At 35.4% G+C, this 20,313-nt stretch overlaps 4 protein-coding genes across 5 annotated transcripts; 1 reads left to right on the top strand and 3 right to left on the bottom strand.

Annotated features, from left to right (window-relative positions):
- Positions 1-1,529: 1,529 nt before the first annotated feature.
- On the top strand, positions 1,530-6,669 carry LOC114166657 (U-box domain-containing protein 33-like). Of its 2 annotated transcripts, none has more exons than XM_028051419.1 (10): positions 1,530-1,655; positions 2,185-2,459; positions 2,760-2,881; positions 2,951-3,072; positions 3,314-3,418; positions 3,638-4,052; positions 4,237-4,374; positions 4,592-5,119; positions 5,274-6,029; positions 6,268-6,669. In XM_028051419.1, the coding sequence occupies exons 1-10, from the start codon at positions 1,651-1,653 to the stop codon at positions 6,448-6,450; spliced, it is 2,649 nt and encodes an 882-aa protein (XP_027907220.1). In that variant the 5' UTR covers positions 1,530-1,650; the 3' UTR covers positions 6,451-6,669. The 2 variants fall into 2 exon arrangements, with proteins under 2 accessions (XP_027907220.1, XP_027907221.1); XM_028051420.1 differs by having other exon boundaries at positions 3,647-4,052.
- Positions 6,670-10,916: 4,247 nt separating this feature from the next.
- On the bottom strand, positions 10,917-13,825 carry LOC114166661 (60S ribosomal protein L5-like). Its single transcript, XM_028051423.1, has 9 exons — positions 13,715-13,825; positions 13,377-13,446; positions 13,190-13,281; positions 12,939-13,065; positions 12,775-12,854; positions 12,580-12,696; positions 12,358-12,492; positions 12,109-12,278; positions 10,917-11,253 (listed from the first exon to the last, which is right to left on the bottom strand). The coding sequence occupies exons 1-9, from the start codon at positions 13,715-13,717 to the stop codon at positions 11,145-11,147; spliced, it is 903 nt and encodes a 300-aa protein (XP_027907224.1). The 5' UTR covers positions 13,718-13,825; the 3' UTR covers positions 10,917-11,144.
- Positions 13,826-14,659: 834 nt separating this feature from the next.
- Positions 14,660-17,007, bottom strand: LOC114166658. Its single transcript, XM_028051421.1, has 2 exons — positions 15,917-17,007; positions 14,660-15,844 (listed from the first exon to the last, which is right to left on the bottom strand). Exons 1-2 carry the CDS (start codon positions 16,908-16,910, stop codon positions 14,910-14,912), a joined length of 1,929 nt encoding a protein of 642 aa, XP_027907222.1. The 5' UTR covers positions 16,911-17,007; the 3' UTR covers positions 14,660-14,909.
- Positions 17,008-17,389: 382 nt separating this feature from the next.
- Positions 17,390-20,313, bottom strand: LOC114166660 (60S ribosomal protein L5-2-like). The gene is made up of 9 exons (XM_028051422.1): positions 20,208-20,313; positions 19,875-19,944; positions 19,691-19,782; positions 19,442-19,568; positions 19,278-19,357; positions 19,072-19,188; positions 18,850-18,984; positions 18,575-18,744; positions 17,390-17,729 (listed from the first exon to the last, which is right to left on the bottom strand). The coding sequence occupies exons 1-9, from the start codon at positions 20,208-20,210 to the stop codon at positions 17,621-17,623; spliced, it is 903 nt and encodes a 300-aa protein (XP_027907223.1). The 5' UTR covers positions 20,211-20,313; the 3' UTR covers positions 17,390-17,620.

The following is a 20,313-nucleotide window of genomic DNA, read 5'->3' on the forward strand; positions in this document are numbered from 1 at the left end:
TTTCGTAAGAAGAACTAAATCCACACATCTCTAAATATGAAAGACTAAATTGGTATAAAGTTTCGAAGAGGGACTAATTTCAAAATTCACTGAAACTTAAGGAACCAAAATCATATTTAACCAAAAAAATTATTTAAAAGAATTAAGAGGCTAAAAGAATAATTTTCAATTTAAAGATCTAAAATAGAATCCAAATTTTATACATTTAAAACATATTCAAACACATGGTTTTGGGTTTGAAGAAATATGGTTGTGAAGATAACGAGTGGTGGAGCCAAATCAAAGTCGCGTCAATGATGACCTATATACAAGCTTGTTGAAAAGTTTTCCACTTGCCTCTTCAGATATAAACTTGAGGTGCTCGCATTGGTGTTTTCATCAATAAAGATAATCTTTTGATCAAATTGAAAATAAATAGATATTTTGTCTCCTAAAGTTGAATCTAAATAAATTAATATAGTTATATATGATTAATGGATATTAATATTGTGACATTCAACAATTTTTTACAGATATTTTACATCCATTAATTTACCTTTCAATTTATATTTTGTTTACAAATACAAAAGTTAACTTTTCTAACCAAAGTACTTCTAAAAGTAAATTCTCAACCCATGCAAATGGTGTCAAAAAAATATTTTACATAATTAATATTGCAAAGTAAAATTGACAGTTAATAAACATTTTAGTAATCTTGTAGTATTATTATAACTACATGCGAGACAAAGTTAACTATCACTAAAATAGCATATTTTATGCTAATTCTGTTTTGAATTTTTTTTAGTAAAATATACTTATAAATTTTGTTAAGAAAAATAATTTGCGAAAATTATTATTAATGTTTTTGCAAAATATATTTTACAAAACATTTTTTCTAAAAAATTTTGTAAAAACTATTTACAAATTTTATAATTTTATAAAAAATATTTATTTATTAATTAAAATTCTTAAAAAATGATAAAAGAAAATATATTTTTTATAAAATTTTATGAAATATGAAAAATTATAGTAATCAACCATACATAGATATTTCAATAATCTCGTCACAATATTAATAACATATTAGTATCACGTTCATTTACTCTTAACTACTTATTAATTACTTTTTGAAATAGTTCCTTAACATACTTATAATCTTTGAGGGAGCATTTCACAGTTAAACGTGCACGAATGAAAGTAATCTCATATTTCAAAACAAATATCATATTGCAAAATGTAGTTTATAAAGGTAAAAAATCTGAGACTATATCTGTTATTATTCCTTTAATCTGAGAAATAGTCATATTTATTGCATGAACAATGACACGTATCTATATGCAAGTGTGGTATGTGGTATGTATGTTCATATTCGCAGTTAATTTATCTTCGTTTTCATTTCTTCATTCTATCTTCTGGTGTAAAACAAAGACAAGGTTGCATCACTTTCGTGATTATATATGAAGACAAGTTACACTTGTCTCGATGTTTGACAGGTTTACGTTTACTGTAACAGATTATTTCCATAGCTGCAGAAGATTGGAAATTGGAGGCCCACGTAGTTGGGCTAAACTGTTTCTCGGAAACTTCATGTGAAGCAGTCATAGGGAACAAAGAGTAGAAGAAGAAGAAGAAAAATAAGAAGAACGACCGTGAGCTGGAAGAAGTAGGAACATGAGGTTGTTCTTGTAATTTCCTAGGTTTCACTTTTACTTTATCAATATTTATGTCTCTTCTGTTTGTACACTACCATGTTATGAGCTGAAGACAACCGCACTCTTTTCCATTCCCTACGAGACAACATAGACAAAATACCTGCACATAAAAAAAAAAAGGCATTTCCTTTTCATTTCATCATTTGGTCATCATGACTTTCCATCATCCTATGAACTTTGTTTATATATATGATGATTGGCAACGGACATGTTGCGTGTCTTTGCAAATGTGATCCTAGATTGGGTCTCTGGAGAGACTAAAGAAGTAATTTTTTTTTAGTTCTAGAGAGAGTTTTTGGTTAGTTTGAGAGATTTCATTCATTGATTTATTCCTTTTTTGGTCTGGGTTAACTGGGTTTATCAAGTTTTCTTGATAGATAGAGAGAAAATTCCCAGTAGTTGAATCGGCACTTCTGAGTTACAGTTTATCGTGATTCTCTTCAGAAGTGAAAGAAAGAGTCTTTTAACGGTTCAACCATTTTTCATCTATCAGCATGGCTGTGGTGAGTCCTATGCCTGCAACTGCACCACCACAGATGAATCCTACGAGCAAGTTTCGTGATATTGGGGTTCCTGGAATCATGAGTAGTAGGAGAGAAATTGTGAGTGAGCCTAGTTCTCCAAGCATGCTTAATGATACACTCTATGTTGCTGTGGCAAAAGATGTGAAAGACAGCAAATTAAATCTCATATGGGCAATACAAAATTCTGGAGGAAGGAGAATTTGCATCCTTCATGTTCACGTGCCAGCACCTATGATCCCTATGAGTAAGTTTGCAACATGCGTCTGCACTTGCAATTGTTTGTGGATTTTAGATAACTTAAACCTTTTTTCCTTTCTTAATTTGTACATAGGCTGAACCTGAGATATCTTTATCATAACGTGAGTACAAATCTTATTATTACTGTTAACAAATGTTAGGCTTTTGATTGATTGTGCCTGTGAACATTATTACTTGTTAGGCTTTTCATTGATTGTGCCTGTGAACCTATGACTTATGATTTATCGTTTCCTGTGATAGATTTCAAGAACCGGATTTAACATGGTTAATTTGGTTATTTTTCTAGTGGGTGCTAAATTTCCTGCAAGTGCACTGAGAGAACAGGAAGTTCAAGATTATCATGAAAGGGAAAGGCAAAAAATTCCGAAGACTATGGATGCCTATCTTTATATCTGTCAAAAAATGGGGGTAATTTTTCTAGTGAACCTTGTTTTCAAAACATTTTTTTTTCCTTTTGCTAATAATTTTCTGATATAGGTGAGGGCAGACAAAATACTCATTGAAATGGATTGTGTAGAAAAAGGGATTGTAGAGCTCATCCACCAGTATGGCATACATAGGCTTGTAATGGGAGCAGCATCTGATAAGTACCATTCTAGGTAAGTGGCCACCTAAAATCCCTCAAGAAGCTATTACACATTATTGTTAACCATGCTATTATACTTTCACACTTTTGAATTACTATTTCTCAACATTCTTAGTTATGGAGTTTAATCTTCCCCTCTGCCTGTTTGATTTTATTCCCGTCTTGAAGGCTTTGCTTCATGGAAAATTTTGTAGCCCTTTTGAAATTTATATTCTTATTGCTTTTAACGAGCTTCCACTTGCATGATACTGCAGGAGAATGGTATCCCTCAAATCTAAGAAAGCTATATATGTATGTGAACAAGCTCCAGCTTCTTGTCATGTACAGTTTGTCTGCAATGGGTACCTCATACACACAAGGTATGTTGTGTTACGAATACTTGAATAGTGGTGATACTGAATTCCAATGAATAGTGTCACACGGAGATAAGTGTAATTTTGGAGTAAGCTTCAAAGGACTTTAACAACTTCAGAAAGCTTGTGTTTTGACTTTTGTTTGAACTTTGATTTGTTGTACTGTCCTAAATATTATTTTATCATATTATATTTGGTACTGATACAAGTGCTATATCAACTCAGGGATTGCAGATTGGATAGAGGGAATGTAGAGGTTGTATCTCCTTCTGTGCTGCAAATGGAAAACTCTGAAGTTGGGCATTCACCTAACATTGGATCCCCATCCTCAGTGGCAGGGCAAAATCGTTGGAGAAAACTAACTAATCCCGGACAAGAGTTATTTCGTAGAGTTAGGACTATCAATGGTGCACATCGGAGGAGAACTGGATCTGTTTCTTCTTTAGAAGGGTACTTAACTCCTCAGAGAAAGTTTGGTAAAGAAGCAAGTTGTGATGAGTTAGATGAGCAGTCACGGGGGAGTCCTTCAGTATTCTCAATGTGCTTTGAGAGTTGTTCGGTTGATCCAGAATTGATTCCGGAATTGAATGACTTTTCTCTGAATAATAAGGATCTTCATTCACCATCACCAAGTGTACTGGTATGCACACTTTTTCCTCTATCAGAATTTCTATGTATACTATGGGGATGCTATGCTTCTTTTTTGACTTTTTCTTGTGATGGATGAAGAGTCATTCTTGCTTCTATATTTGCATTGATGGATAGTCATACTGTTCAACTGATCTTTGTGATAATATTTTAATATTGTAATTGAACACTGGCAGGATGGAGGAATGGATGATGCTCTCTATGGTCAACTTGAACAGGCAATGGCCGAGGCTTGGAATGTTAGGCAAGATGCATATCAAGAAACTGTTAGGCGTATGAAAGCAGAAAAAGAAGCCATTGATGCTATACGCAAGGTAACTTTCTTATGTTGAGTTCTTGTTATTTTTCAATGTGTAAGATGATCATGTTTGTAAATCATCACACCAAGTTAATTCTAGGTGTTTGTATCAGTTCTATGTTTTTCAAATCATTCTTACCAGACCTAAAGAATAAGATTGTATTAGCTAACCTTAAACAAACCTCAACTGATTCTAGGATCATTTGAATGGACAAACATCTTTTTATTGACAGGCTAAAGCCACTGAAAACTTGTATCAAGAAGAGCTAAAACTAAGAAAAGAACAAGAGGAAGAAGTACAGAAAGCAAATGAAGAACTTGTTAATATGAAGAGTCACATAAACAAAGTTAATGAGGAACTCCAACTTGCCTTAGATCAGAAATTATCTCTAGAGAATCGAATTGCATCTACTGAACTTAATATAAAGGAGTTGGAGCAGAAGAATATATCTGCTGATGAGTTATCTCAAAAGTACATGGATGAACTAGATGAGTTACAAATGCAACTTGATAATGCGTTGAGAGAGGCTGAGGAGTTAAGGAGAAAACAAGGGGAAGCCTCAAGCACTCACTGGCTTCAACCCTTCTCAGAATTCTCCTTTTCAGAGATTAAAGAAGCAACAAGAAACTTCAATCCATCCCTTAAGATCGGACAAGGTGGATACGGAAGTATATTTAAAGGTATCTTACGTCACACTGAGGTGGCTATAAAAATGTTGAGTCCTGACAGTACCCAAGGTCCAGAGGAGTTTCAACAAGAGGTAGTGCTGGTTTCGTTTCAGTTTTACTTGATATTTTGTGCATCATCCTTTTTTGGTCAGCAACAATCTTTGTCTGTTTATTTCACAACATTTATTGCATCTCATACAAATTGTTGTACAAATAATAGCTCTGATATGGTTTTGTTTGTATCAGGTTGAAATATTGAGCAGGTTGAGGCACCCCAATCTTGTGACACTTATAGGATCATGCCCAGAATCCTGGACCCTTGTCTATGAGTATTTACACAATGGAAGCCTTGAAGATCGTCTCAACTGCAAGGATAACACACCTCCGTTGTCATGGCAAACTCGAATTCGCATAGCTGCAGAACTCTGCTCGGCTCTCATCTTTCTTCAATCAAGTAAACCTCACAGCATAGCACATGGTGATTTAAAACCAGGCAACATTCTCCTTGATTCAAACCTTGTAAGCAAGCTCAGTGACTTTGGAATCTGTCGTATATTATCTTGTCAAGAGGGTTCAAGTAGCAGCAGTACACAGTTTTGGAGAACTGTTCCAAAGGGAACTTTTGTGTATGTGGATCCTGAATTCCTTACTTCTGGTGAACTCACACCAAAGTCAGATGTTTATTCCTTTGGAGTCATTCTATTGAGATTGATCACTGGGAAACCTGCTCTGGGAATAAAAAATGAAGTGGAATATGCATTACATAGTAGAAAGTTGAAATCCATCTTGGATCCATTGGCTGGAGACTGGCCATTTATGCTAGCTGAAGAGTTAGTTCGCTTGGCTTTGAGGTGTTGTGAGATGAACAGAAAGAACAGACCAGATTTTTATCCAGAGGTTTGGAGAATACTTGAACCAATGAGGGCTTCTTGTGAAGGCATTCAACTGGGTTCTCAAGGAAAGTGCCAACCTCCACCATATTTTATTTGTCCAATCTCTCTGGTAGGAAACTCATTCTCACACTATCTTCACTTTTAGTCTCTGTATATTAAAAATACACATCCTCAGAATATTAAAAATTCATCATTTAGTCTCTGTATATTCTTGTAAAGTTTAAGGACTAACTTGAAACAGGTTCTGTAATAGTTGAGACTGAATATGGTTTTGAATATCTGTTTCATTTTAGAGAGTATCCATGAAACACACTAAAAGGTTTTTCAAATGCTTGGATATTTTGCAGGAAGTGATGCAAGAACCACAAGTGGCTGCAGATGGTTTTACTTATGAAGCTTGGGCTATACGTGAATGGCTGGAAAGTGGTCGTGACACTTCACCAAGGACAAAGTCTAAGTTAGCACATCACAACCTTATTCCCAACCACTCTCTTCGCCATGCAATCCAGGACTGGCTTCAAACTCATTGATCTGCAAGCTTGTGTTTTTTCTCTTTGCTTCTTCATTGATGAAGTTGTGATCTCTAGGAGAATAGATATCACTATAATGTTTGTTTTTGTTACACATTTTTAAAGCATGTAAACAACATTTTTATAGCGTACATGTTGTATAGGTTGTGCACATTTTGAGTTCTTGTAAAAAGGTTGCGTATGTATATATGGTTAAATACTATCTTTATCTTATGTGTTTATCTTTTGCAATGAGCAATGCTATTTGTTAATCTTAACCATTCCAATGAACCGTCTCAACAGCATTCAAGGAACATTTAAGTTTATATTAACGTAAACTATACATATACATTCTTAACTCAAATAGATAATAGAGTAACATTAACTAGTAACTAAAATAAGATACGAGGAAAGGAAAACAAAACTGACAAAAAAAAACACTGAATCCATAGCATTCATTCCCTGAGTCCTTTTTGTCTTTCTTTTTTGAAATCAGTTGTCTTCTGTAAATGGAATGCATAGATGAAAAGCGAATTGAAACAGAAACAGTAAATGGAAGAAAGAAATTGAATTAGAAAATGTCGAAACAATGAAAGAAAAGATGGAACAAGAAAACTGTTCTGAATCGCAGTAATGGAAAATCTGGAAAGCAAGAACTTGGACTACATCATGGCAGAGATATGAGGGGGCTTCTCCCTACACCTCCAACCGTTTTTTCTGTACCCCAAAAACATATATAATTCTAATTCCATCTTTGCCCATACTAAAAAGTGAAAAAAGTAAAAAAGTAATTGTCTCTTTCTGCATTCACCAGACCCCTGCTTTCTTATATTACTGCAACGCACTCTCCTCCCATGCATGCGCCACTTTCTTCACAATCCTCACATCACACTCACTCACTAATCACTCCACTCAAACCTGATGCACACAAACCGCGCCACTCATGTTCACGACACACACACTAATTTCACTCACCACAATCATTTCTTTTCTCTCAGGCACCATCCTTTCTCCTCGTGCACTAGCGGAATTCGCATTTAAAAATTTTAGAAACAGAATTTGTGATCCGTTTCAGAAAAGTATGAAACGGATCCCAAAATTCATTTCATAAAAAAACATGAAAATTTATGAAGGATTTTGTAATCCGTTCCATACTTTTCTGAAACGGATCACGAATTCCGTTTCTGAAAAAAAGTTTAAAATTTGTGAAACAGAATTCGTAATCCGTTTCAAAAAAGTATGAAACGGATCCCAAAATCCGTTTCATAAAAAAACATGAAAATTTATGAAACGGATTTTGGGATCCGTTTCATACTTTTCTGAAACGGATCACGAAATCCGTTTCTGAAAAAAAAATACTAAACGGATTTTGAAATCCATTTTGCTTTTTCTTGAAACGGATCATGAAATCCATTTCACAGAATAAAAAGGAAAAAAAAAATACAAAACTGATATTAACATTTCAACCATTCAAATCAAATTCCAAAACATTTTGGAAGGAAGATAACCTCCCAGCAGAGAAGACAAAAGGAGAGCTTTCCAAAAATAATGAATGAAACTAAACCTCGGATGCATGCTAGGTGTGTGCTGCTAGGTGTGTTGCGAGAGAGAAAAGCGAGTGTGCACTGTGCATGTGTGTGTATACGTGAAAAGTTTTAGGTGTGAGTGTAATTTAATGTGTTCGTGGTGAGTGAAATGTTGTGTGCACCATGAGCGTGAGTGAGTGAAAAAAATGTAAAATCGTGAGTGTTTTGTGCTTGAATTAGGTGAGTGAAGTGAGTGATGAGTGATTTAGGAAGGTGAGTGAATAGTGAGTGAAAAGGGTGAGTAAAGTGAGGTAGGAGAATGGAGTGTGGGTCCTACTGAATGTGAGGAGAAAAAGATCATTTTTAGGGGTACAGGAAAATCCTTTGGGGGTGCAGGGAGAACCCTCAAATATTATTTGGCTCAAAGAAAAGGTCAATCAAGGGGGCGTTTCTCCCTACACCTCCAAGACCTCTTTTGCACCCCCAAAATTTACTATTATGCCCTTCATTAATATATAGGTGAAAGTGGGTAGTGACGCAGTAAATTTCATTTACTGCGTCGCCAACTCCTCTGTACCCAAAAAAAAACAACACGGAATCTTTATGAAATGCATGCTGGCATCCATTTCACACCAATTTGAAATGAATTACATAATCCGCTTCGGAAAAAAATTGAAAATTTTTGGAAAACGGAATACGAATTTCGTTTCATAAAAATGTGAAACGGATTCTGTAATCCGTTTCAAAAAAAAAAATTATTTGAAACGGATTACAGAATCCGTTTCACATTTTTATGAAACGAAATTCGTATTCCGTTTCCCAAAAATTTTCAATTTTTTCCCAAAACAGATTACAGCGTAAAGATGTGAAACGGAATTTGAATTCCGTTTCACCAAGTTCCATGTGCTTTTTTGTAAGTTTGCCATGCTAGACTTCTCTAAGTATTCTAAGTTAATTATTTGGCTTCAATATTAAAAGATATTTTATTGCCAATGTCATCAGCAGTCTCTCCTTCAACATAAACAATGTGTGGGTATCTCTCATCAATGACAAGAAGATTAGACTAGCACAACACAAGGAACAAGAATTAGTCTCTGACACCAGTTAAAGTATTAAAGTAAACTATTATCAAATGGTTTTTCAATACCTTTGGAAGTTCATGTTGAGGACGAATTGATGAGGTACGCCATCCTACCATATCTTAAAGACAAGTCAAGAAATAACTGAACAAGAAAATCATTTCTTTATCCTAGACAATTATCTGCAACATTGTGCCAATATACAGTTTCAGGTAAATTACTAATTAATGGAGAGTCGTTGTCTACAAGTTCTTTATAACAGCATGCAGACTGCTTCCGCTAACTTCTTCATAATGGCTGACTATAGATCCATTAGGCATAATCATCTATTGTCAAAGATGAATTGTTATTCAAAACCTAAATTTTAAAGAGGATACGGTCATAGTTTGCATTTGCATATGCCACTCGACGCTTAAAGGCACATAAAGCTGACCTACACCATCACAAACAATCTTTGACACACATGCTGCTCCTTTATACCTCTCTAAGTATTCTTTCTTTTTCCCATTTCACACACATGCTGCTCCAAATCAAGACTCACTCCTTAATTACATTCAACAACGTAAATCACCTGCTAAAACGGATTTCACACTCCGTTTCGATGAAAAACCAACAAAAAAAAACAAAACGGATTCCATATTCCGTTTCAGCGTCCTCTGACACGGATTCCAGAATTCGTTTCAGTAAAAATAAAAAAAAAGAAACGGATTGTCTATTCCGTTTCAGCTTTCTGCGAAACGGATTTCACATTCCGTTTCGAACAAAAAAACAAAAAAAAAAAAACCTAAACGGAATGTGTGTTCCGTTTCACGCATATTTGAAACGGATTTGGATAGCCGTTTCGGTGCACTCTTAAAACGAAGACCGTTTCTCAATTTTGATGAAACAGATCTTGTAATCTACTGCTAAAATCAATTAAAATATACAAACAACCATTCCTAAAATCAATTAAAATATAATAACATTACTTAACTGGGCAAATGGAGAAGATGGGGGTCTGTGGAGTTGCGCGAAAGGAGAAAACGAGAAAAGGGAGGCCGCAGATGCTGGGGAGAAGAACAGTGTGTGGACGGTCCGGAGAAGAAGAGTGTGTGGAGGTTGTGTGCGAGAATGTGTGGGAGAAGACGGATGAAGAGTGTGTGGAGGATGTGGGAGAAGAGCAGAATGTGGGAGAAGAGACCTTCACGCGCAACAGCTAGGTCAAAGATTCTTCTGATGGGGTGCAGGGAATCTGATTCTTATTGCTTTATTAGGTGCGTTTTGGGGAGGGTGAGGGCGGTTTTGGGGTGCAGGGGTATGCGATGAAAAAGAGATAGTAACTCTTATTTTTTACCATGGACAAATATGGAAATAAATTTGATTTTGGGGGTACAGGAAAGATTGTTGGAGAGAAGAGATTGTTGGAGGTGTAGGAAGAAGCCCCCTAATCAAGGCTCAGACTGAGTGCAATGGAAAAACAGTTCAAGTGGGCTTATTTGGCTAAATAGGTTCAAAACAAAAGTGGCCTAGATCATCTCAAAAGAACATCTTAAAACATGTTATGACAGAGAAAGTCGATGTAAGTTCTGAAACGTTAGAACAAAGGAAAAATTAAGCACCAAAAGAAACTTGAAAACAGATATTTAAAACTGCAGACAGTGAGAAAATTGGCAGAAAAGCAAAAATTTGAACCCAACTGGAATCACAAATTGTCCTCAATGTGCAGGGAGTGAACTGTTTATTTAAATTAACTGAGGAACGACATAGAAGTTATTAGTGAGTCAACATCAACCTTTCCAACGATTAGTTTGAATTAAAAAAACCAAATCAAATAAGTTTGGATCACAATTTAATTTTCAAGATATCAAATTTAAATTTAAAATATCAAATAAGCTTTCCGTCATTTTCTGAACCTAAACAGATAAGTTCAATCCCCAATAATAATTTAGAATACCACGTAAACAAAGTCTGTTTATATTGTAACAAACCAAAATAAATACAACATATCAATCGATCCCGACCAAAAAATGAAAGGCTAACTCAACACCAAAATTTGTGATCTCCAAATTATTGCTCATAATGACTACATAGAAGTTAAGACAGCTACTATTACAGCATCAATGATGACCTTTCACTCATCATCACTCTCATCGTCATCACCAGCAGCAGAGTTGAGAGCCTGTAAGCGTGCAACCAATTTAGCCTTTCTCTCCTCATAAGTGAGTTTCTTCAGATTGTACCTGCACAAAGACGCAAATATTCTCAGAAACATCATCCATACTAAAACCTAAATTACCAAAAATCAGAACCAAAAAAGGTTTAAAATGTCAACCAAGCCACAACTTGAAATATAGCAAAAATAGAGTACATAAGTTAAATACAAACAAACTATTATTATTGCGTAATTTTTATGAAGTTTAAAAAATAATAATACAGCAAATCATAATTTAATAATTATTATAATTGAAGCATTTTTTTATGAAGTTATTGAATAATGTAAAATCGTAAGTTCATCCTGATATAAATTAATCAGGTCCATGAGTAGTAGGTATGACCATTTTTATAAAAAACTATGAGTGAATTAAATTAGATCTACTTCATACAATCATAAATAAATATTTATAGGACTGATTAAAATTTTATGTAACTTAAAAAAGAAACATGTGATTCTTATTTCACAATCCCAACATTTCATAACAAGACTTAGTGATTCATAACCATAATAAATATTACTAACAAATAACATTAACATTAGATTTAATAAATTTCAATACTAAACCACACCTATATATCCACGAAATTACATATTTCACAAAACAATTAATGTCATACGGAACTAGTTGCAAAAAGAAGATGAACACAAGCCAGATAAATAGCAGAAACTAGATAAACAGCACAGAATTAGTTAAATATACAGTCAATCCAACAACAGCTCCAATTCAAAATGCCAGATATCAAATGAGAAGAGATATATGCATTTCACTAATTATAAAATTATATAGACATATACATTTTGCTAATTCTAGAATCTATATAGACATGCATTTCACTTATTCTACAATCTATATGCATTAAAAAAATTAACAGTGCTTTACCTCTTGTGCTCCTTTGGCGCCTGCTTCTCAGATTGTTTGAAAGTAGGATCAGCTCGGATGGCAGCATGAACCTTCTTATACAAATCCTCCAAACCATCAGGCTCTATTCCCCGCTTAATAAAAGCACTAAAGTGTGACTGGTATTTCTCTGGCTCATCCTCATTCAATGTCTGCATAACACGTAAAATAGTCGTGATATAGTACTAAACATTTAAACACAATTGTACTAAATAAAACCTCTGTGCGTACCTTCATATAAGCAGCAACATGTCCACCAAAAACATATTTGCGATGAACATCAGCATCAAGCTCCTTCTTATCCTTATCAAAGCCAGCAAACCTTTTATCACTATGAGGTATATCCAAACCCCCATCGAGAGCTCCCTGTAAACACAGCAGAATTATCCAATTTGTCTATTAATAAACAAAAATCACACTAAATAGCACTGTATCGAAGAAAAAATAGAATACCTTAAGGGCACCAAAGACACGATTGCCTGTTGTGGTCCTAATAAGACCAACATCAAGGAGAGCACGGAATGGTCTCCTGGTATCCGCTGGTTCCACTGAATAATCCTCTCCGGTGGCCTGAAAAGGGAACATCCAAATAACTTAGAAAGATGTGACAAATAAAAAAAAAACAGAGCATAGCAAACTTATAGATACCTCGACATTTCCTTCATACTCCTCGTCCATTTCAAGCTTCTTAAGCACTCGACGGGCCAACAAGAGTCCAGTGCAATAAGCTGATGACAGAGCAAAACAGTAAAAAGATAGACACAAACCGTGGGTAACAAAATGGTTGGGAGTTAGATTTCCTCACAAAGTACCTGCGGCATAGTTTGTAAGGCCTACTTCAAGACCATAGCGTGGCAGCTCATGTGCATATGCTGCAGCAAGAACATTATCACCAGCAATGGTAGCAGATGTTATTTGGGCAATGATGTCCTTGTTAGTCTAATATCAGGTTAAGGTTTAAGCCGACAGAAAAACATCAACTGAGTGAAGAAATTCAGTTATTCACATGACGAAACACAACAATTCAAGCACATATAACAAATTCTTCATAAGAGTAGGATACAAATCGAACCACAAATCGATATTTTGGTGTATTGTACTTGTTCTTATCCTGGTTTATCAACCGAATCCTGGCTCGGTAATCGGTTTTTCCCTCTGCAGTGAATAAAATCCCAATTACAAACGAAGATTGCAACGAACAAGACATACATTGAACACAATGAAACAAAACAAACAAACAAACAAAATACCTCTTCTTCTCTTGAACTTCACTTGATATCTCTTGAAGTAGGCCCTTGATTTCTGAGCCTTAACAAACGCCTTTAACATGCACCAAAATTAATGTTGATACAGATTATGTGAGAAAAAAAAAACGAATAAACATAAGAACATAAAGACTGATCCATTACAAGCTAAGCTTCCAAACGTAAAAACTCAACACAAAAACCAAAATGGGTGACACAGATAAAAATTTCGACTTTCCGCTAAGCTCACAAACTATATAAATGCATAACACGAGAACGTAGCTGAAACGAAACACGGATAATCAAAATTCAGAATCTGCAAAGTAATGAGGCGTGATACGCACCATTGTGAAGCTCGCTCCCTTCAAGCGACAGTGGCGGAAGAGGGTGCAGGAGATTAAAGGTTTGCTTATGAGACTTTTTTCAGATGGGTCGGGTCGTTATGGGTTTAGGGCTTTATTGGCCCAATGGTTTCGGTTTTATTAGCATGCGAAAGCATAATAATTAAGTTTTATGAACTTGTTTTTCAAGTGAAACCTGCATTATTATATTCTAATTTATTTTTTGATCGACACAATTATATTCTAATATAATCTTCATTAATTTTTTTCAACTGTGATGTGAGAAAAAAATCGTACACATTGCATAGTTTATACTGTATTAGGTAAAGAAGAAAGAATTAAAAATGAAAATAAAAAAAATATATGACAAAAACATAAAAATAAACTTTATTTTATAAAAAAGGAAATTTAAATTTTTATTATCATTTAACTTAGGAAAATAAGAACCATTACTATATTACCATTAATTTTGTTTAGTATTAATATTGCTTTCTTTAACTATATTTTAATCTAATAAATAGTTTTTCCCTCTGCATATTGCATTTTACTAAATAATCAATTTAACTATTAAATTAGTTAAGATAATTCGTTATAAACAACATTATTCACTTTAAAATGCAGTTTTTGTTTTATCTATTTATAAGACAGGAGTATCTTTAGGTCTATCAAAGCAAAGTTTTTAAAATAATCACTTTATTTTTAATTTATTATAAACTACCGTTCAGGTGTTTGCGTTTTTCTTTTCACTGCTTTTTGAGATCATAGTGTATTTTGTTCGTGGTGATTGCTTCATGTTTCTAGGCTATGCTGTATAAATTAATGTCATTCTGGTTTGTTGAAGTTCTGGTGGATCTTGTTCCAGGCTTAGTTCTTGTTTATCTGAGTATCCTTTCATATTTCCGTGCTTTTCTTATCATCATTTTGCATATTCTTTAAGGAAGCTGCAATGTCTTAGATTGTAAGTGTTGTGCTCTGAACTTTTACAGACAAATTGGATTCAGAACGAAAATTAAATGGAAAAGATATTTAGTAAGCTACTTAAGCCTCGTATTTTAACTGAGCAAGGCATAACAAGATCGAACTGAACTCATTTGAGCTCAAGTTAAACTATTGAGTTCAGCTTCAGAAGAGCATATTTCATTCTGTACAGGAACATCCCCAAAATATGGCCCAACAAAAAAATAGTTACAGCAAAATCTTACTTGTAAGTAGCCCCTTCTACCTTGACGGGCTGAACTAGTTGTGTTGCGTCATCGTCAACAATCTCTGCAATGGGAATTAGCTTTCCCTTGTAAAAGTCTTTCCCCACGTCAAAGTTACCCTCGTTAAGGGGTATGTCATAGAAGAATTTCGCTTGGTTCAAGGCCTTCTGGAACCCGAGTTGATGCTGTTCGAATACAAAGCGCTGAGCGTCCTCTAACTCCTTCACCAACTCATCCCTCTCCTCTTTGTCCCTTTGGCGACCGAGGGTGTGATCATCAACACTCCTCTGAAGTCGGAGTACCTCGTCTTTCAACCTTTTCTCCTCAACCTTCAGTGAATCGATTTCAGAAGAAAGGAGAGTTTTGGTCTCAGCACAAGCAGCATGAGCAGAAACAGCCTCCTTAACTTGTGCATTCAGAATGGAGTTAGCCTTCAGAGCCTCCCCCAACTCATGTCGAGAATCCGCAAGTTCAGAATGCACTTTCTCACCATCCAAGCACAGTGTGCGGCATAGCAGAGCAGCACGTGCGTTTAACTCCATTATGGCTTCAACAGCCTCGCCAAAAGATAGCCCCTTGTAAAATTCTTTCTCAGCACCGTTAAGGTCAAATGATAACTTATTCCCCAGGCGTAACTCTACCCCGAAGATTCCACCACCAAGAGGGGCCGAAGTTTCACCACTGACCCTTTTAGGAGAAGACAACTTCTTACCATGCTCATGATGACGACGAGAGGACTTGTCCTCTTTTCGTTTCTTGCCGTCACGAGGCGAAAGACCTGAACTTGCAGCGAGCACTTGCTGGATAGGGATTGCCTCAGTTATCACCACAACAGGGCTCTCCTCGGCTTTCTCAGCTGAAGGCGGCACAAACTTCTGAAACATTTGCTTGAAGTAAGCCTTGCTATTCGGGTTCATTGACGTCATTATATCTGAAATACAAACACAAACTTAGCCAAGTTAACAACCCGACGAAGCATCCTATACACAAGAAACAAACTTACCATACAATTCCTCCCGTAGACGAGGAGATTTATAAGCCTTGAGGAGTTTTCGAGTTGGAAGTTTTCGGGGTAGCCGATTAAGTGTATTTAAAGCTGAGACTTCTTCCGGAGACATCACCGAACGAGGCCAAGAAGTAAACTTGGTAGGACGGCAAGTCCAATACAAGGGGAACTTCGCCTTGTCGCCGTTGAAGAAATACTTTCGACCCTCATCTTTTATCATGACTTTGAAAAATTTGCCCTTGAAGTTTTTATACGACGAAGAAAAAAGACCAAAGAGACTACTCCAAGAGTTACTTATCAAAGAAAGCCACCCGACACGCTTGGTGGGACGGGTGCTGAAGTGATGCAAGAAAAGTGCAGGAGTGGGAGTTATGGCTAAACCTTTACATAAAATCCTGAAAGCTTGGAGCGCAGCCCAACTATTTGGATGGAGTTGCGTCGGTGCCACGTTTAACTCGGTTAGAACACCGGCGATAAAGGCATCAAATGGAAGTCGGATGTGTAAATCTTTGAAGAGACATGCGTAGACGTAGAAGAAGTCTTCCTTCATACCCTCTTGTCCGTGACAGACATTTTCGTTTTCTTTGCAAGCACGAAAACTAATCACGTTGTCTTCTATGTCCTCTTCGAGAACATTCACACTCTCGGCGAAAGATCCAACAGTTTCCCCCGAACGGTATTGAGTGAAATATTGTTTTACAGGAAAATCCACCCAATCATAGCCTGGGCGAACAGGCAAGTTCAACCCCGCACCTTCTTCTATAGCATTTATGGGAACGACATTGCCCTTGGACTGAACACTCCTGTCAGCTAAATGGCTACTCGACGACACTGAACCGCCACCGGTCCTATTTCCACCTCCACTGGCCGTGGTGGAGCCGCTGCGAACGGAAGTTGCGGACACGGACGACGACGTGGCGACATCAACATACCCTTTCCCCTTCCGAACCGAAAACTCCTCCGACGAAATGTTAATAGGGCTTGACATCATTACCTGTGCAGCAAACGACAGAAGAGAAGAGAAGTGAAAGCCTATCGCTGTATATAGGAAGAAAAACAGCCAGTCATCAAACCACTGCAGTCGAGGTCATATCATAACCTCCATTTTTTCTTCTCAGCAGAATATATATATATATATATATATATATATATATATATATATATATATATATATATATATATATATATATATATATTGGGAAAAGGCTTAATTGTAATTATAGTGTTAATAATTTATTTATGATTTTAAACCTGATATTTTGAATTGTTTTATTTAAATTAACATTGACTAAGGAAATGATCTACAATAGAAGTTATTAGTGTTCATATCAAATCACCTTTTCCAATGATCAGTTCGGATTAAAAAAACTAAATCTAATCATATAAGTTTGGATCACAATTTGAATTTCAAGATATCAAATTTAAATTTAAAACCATAAACAAGTTTTCCGCCATTTTCTGAACCCAAACTGATAAGTTCAATCCCCAATAATAATAATAATTTAGAATACCACGTAAACAAAGTCTGATTAAATTGTAAACAACATATCTGAGTATGAAAATAAAATATAACACATTAATCATCCCGCACAAAATGAAAGCCTAACTCAGCTCCAAAATTTGTGATCTACAAAATAAATGCTCATAATGGCTAAATACAAGCTAAGACAGCTCCTATTACAGCATGAATGATGAACTTTTTCACTCGTCATCCTCATCTTCATCATCACCAGCAGCAGAGTTGAGAGCCTGCAAGCGTGCAACCAATTTAGCCTTTCTCTCCTCATAAGTGAGTTTCTTAAGATTGTACCTGCATAAAGATGCAAATATTTTCAGAAACATCCTCCATACTAAAACTTAAATTACCAAAAATCAGAATCAAAAAATGTTCAAAATGTCAACCATGACACAACTTGAAATATAGCCAAAATAGAGTACATAGGTGAAATACAGACAAAACATTATGTGTAAATTTTATGAAGTTTTGACAACAATAATATAATGATAATTTAATGATTATTACAATGGAAGCATTTTTTTGTGAAGTTATTGAATAATGTAGAATGGTAAGTCCAAACTGATATAAATTAATCACATCCATGAGTAGTACACTTGGCTATAACCATTTTTATATAAAACTAAGAGTGAATTAAATTAAATATGCTTCATACAACCATAAATAAATAATTATAGGACTGATTAAAATGATTCTTATTTCACAATCCCAACCTTTCATAACAAGACATAATAATTCATATTTTTAACATAAAGAGAACATGTGCCTCATAAAATAAACTAAACCATATAATATATATATATATATATATATATATATATATATATATATATATTACTAAAAAAATAGCATTAACATTAGATTTAATAAATTTCAATATTAAATCACACACCTAGATATCCATGAAATTACATACTTCCAAATCAATTATTCAATGTCATACGAAACAAGTAGCAAAAATAAGATGAACAAAGCTAGATAAATAACAGAAACTGGATAAACATCACAGGTTTACTTAAATATATAGCCAATCCAACAACAGCTCAAATTCAAATTCACAGAATTCAAATGACACAATAGATATATGCATTTCCTTAATTCTAGAATCTACATGCATTCAAAAAATATCAGCCACTTACCTCTTGTGCTCCTTTGGCGCCTGTTTCTCGGATGTCTTGAAAGTAGGGTCAGCTCGGATGGCAGCATGAACCTTCTTATACAGATCTTCCAAACCATCAGGCTCTATTCCCCGCTTGATACAAGCACTAAAGTGTGACTGGTATTTCTCTGGCTCATCCTCATTCAATGTCTGCATAATACATAAAATAGTTTGTCAGAACATATTTTCCTAAATAGTCGTATATAGTATTAAGCATTTCAACACAATTGTACTGAATAAAACCTCTGTCCGTACCTTCATATAAGCAGCAACATGTCCACCAAAGACATATTTGCGATGAACATCAGCATCAAGCTCCTTCTTATCCTTATCAAAGCCAGCAAACCTTTTATCACTATGAGGGATATCCAAACCCCCATCGAGAGCTCCCTAAGAGCACAACAGATTTATTCAATTTGCCTATTAATAAACAAAAATCACACTAAATAGCACTGTATTGAAATTGAACTAGAATACCTTAAGAGCACCAAAGACGCGATTGCCTGTTGTGGTCCTAATAAGACCAACATCAAGGAGAGCACGGAATGGTCTCCTGGTGTCGGCTGGTTCCACTGAATAATCCTCTCCGGTGGCCTGAAAAGGGAACATCCAAATAACTCAGAAAGATGTGACAAATAAAAAGAAAAAAAAAAAAAAACAGACCATAGCAACCATGTAGATACCTCAACATTTCCTTCATACTCCTCATCCATTTCAAGCTTCTTAAGGACTCGACGGGCCAACAAAAGTCCAGTGCAATAAGCTGATGACAGAGAAAAAGGGTGAAAAGATAGACACAAACAGTGGGTCACAAAATGGTTGGGAGCTAGATTTCTTCACAAAGTACCTGCAGCATAGTTTGTAAGGCCTACTTCGAGACCATAGCGTGGTAGCTCATGTGCATATGCTGCAGCAAGAACATTATCACCAGCAATGGTAGCAGATGTTATTTGGGCAATGATGTCCTTGTTAGTCTAATTAAAGGTTAAGGTTTATGCTGACAAAAACATCAACTGGGTGAAGAAATTCAGTAATTTACATGACAAAACACAACAATTCAAGCACATATAACAAATTCTTCATAACAGTAGGATACAAATCGAACCACAAAGCGATATTTTGGTGTATTGTACTTGTTCTTATCCTGGTTAATCAACCGAATCCTGGCTCGGTAATCGGTTTTTCCCTCTGCAGTGAATAAAATCCCAATTACAAACGATGATTGCAATGAACAAGACATGCATTGAACACAATGAAACAAAACAAACAAACAAAAATACCTCTTCTTCTCTTGAACTTCACTTGATATCTCTTGAAGTAGGCCCTTGATTTCTGAGCCTTAACAAACACCTTTAACATGCACCCAAAAAATGTTGATACAAATAATGTAAAAAAAAAAAAAAAAAAACATAAGAACGCAAAAACTGATTCATTACAAACTAAGCTACCTAACGGAAAAACTCAAAAGAAAAACTATAATGGGTAACAAAGATCAAAATTTCGACTTTCCATTAAACTCACAAACTGTAAATGTATAACATGAGAACATAGCTAAAACGAAATATGGATAATCAAAATTCCGAATCTGCAAAATAAGGGGCCATGATACGCACCATTTTTGTGAAGCTCCCGCTACCTTCAAACGAACTTGGGGGAAGAAAGTGCGGTAGAATAAGGGTTTGCTGATATGATATTTTTCAGATGGGTCGGGTCTCATGG

The sequence above is a fragment of the Vigna unguiculata genome, chromosome 10, assembly GCF_004118075.2.
Source record: "Vigna unguiculata cultivar IT97K-499-35 chromosome 10, ASM411807v1, whole genome shotgun sequence".
Taxonomy (NCBI): Eukaryota; Viridiplantae; Streptophyta; class Magnoliopsida; order Fabales; family Fabaceae; genus Vigna; species Vigna unguiculata.

Excerpts from the sequence above, each read along its gene's own strand:
- LOC114166657 (XM_028051419.1), top strand. Across the intron at positions 2,882-2,950 it reads ATATCTGTCAAAAAATGGGG|GTGAGGGCAGACAAAATACT; the intron begins GTAATTTTTCTA and ends TTTCTGATATAG. Across the intron at positions 6,030-6,267 it reads TTATTTGTCCAATCTCTCTG|GAAGTGATGCAAGAACCACA; the intron begins GTAGGAAACTCA and ends GATATTTTGCAG.
- LOC114166661 (XM_028051423.1), bottom strand. Across the intron at positions 12,855-12,938 it reads CCTTACAAACTATGCCGCAG|CTTATTGCACTGGACTCTTG; the intron begins GTACTTTGTGAG and ends CTCTGTCATCAG. Across the intron at positions 12,493-12,579 it reads GTGTCTTTGGTGCCCTTAAG|GGAGCTCTCGATGGGGGTTT; the intron begins GTATTCTATTTT and ends CTGTGTTTACAG.
- LOC114166658 (XM_028051421.1), bottom strand. The coding sequence starts at position 16,910 with ATGATGTCAAGCCCTATTAACATTTCGTCGGAGGAGTTTTCGGTTCGG. Across the intron at positions 15,845-15,916 it reads TCTACGGGAGGAATTGTATG|ATATAATGACGTCAATGAAC; the intron begins GTAAGTTTGTTT and ends TTTGTATTTCAG.
- LOC114166660 (XM_028051422.1), bottom strand. Across the intron at positions 18,745-18,849 it reads ATGTTGCTGCTTATATGAAG|ACATTGAATGAGGATGAGCC; the intron begins GTACGGACAGAG and ends TGTATTATGCAG. Across the intron at positions 17,730-18,574 it reads GCGCCAAAGGAGCACAAGAG|GTACAATCTTAAGAAACTCA; the intron begins GTAAGTGGCTGA and ends ATCTTTATGCAG.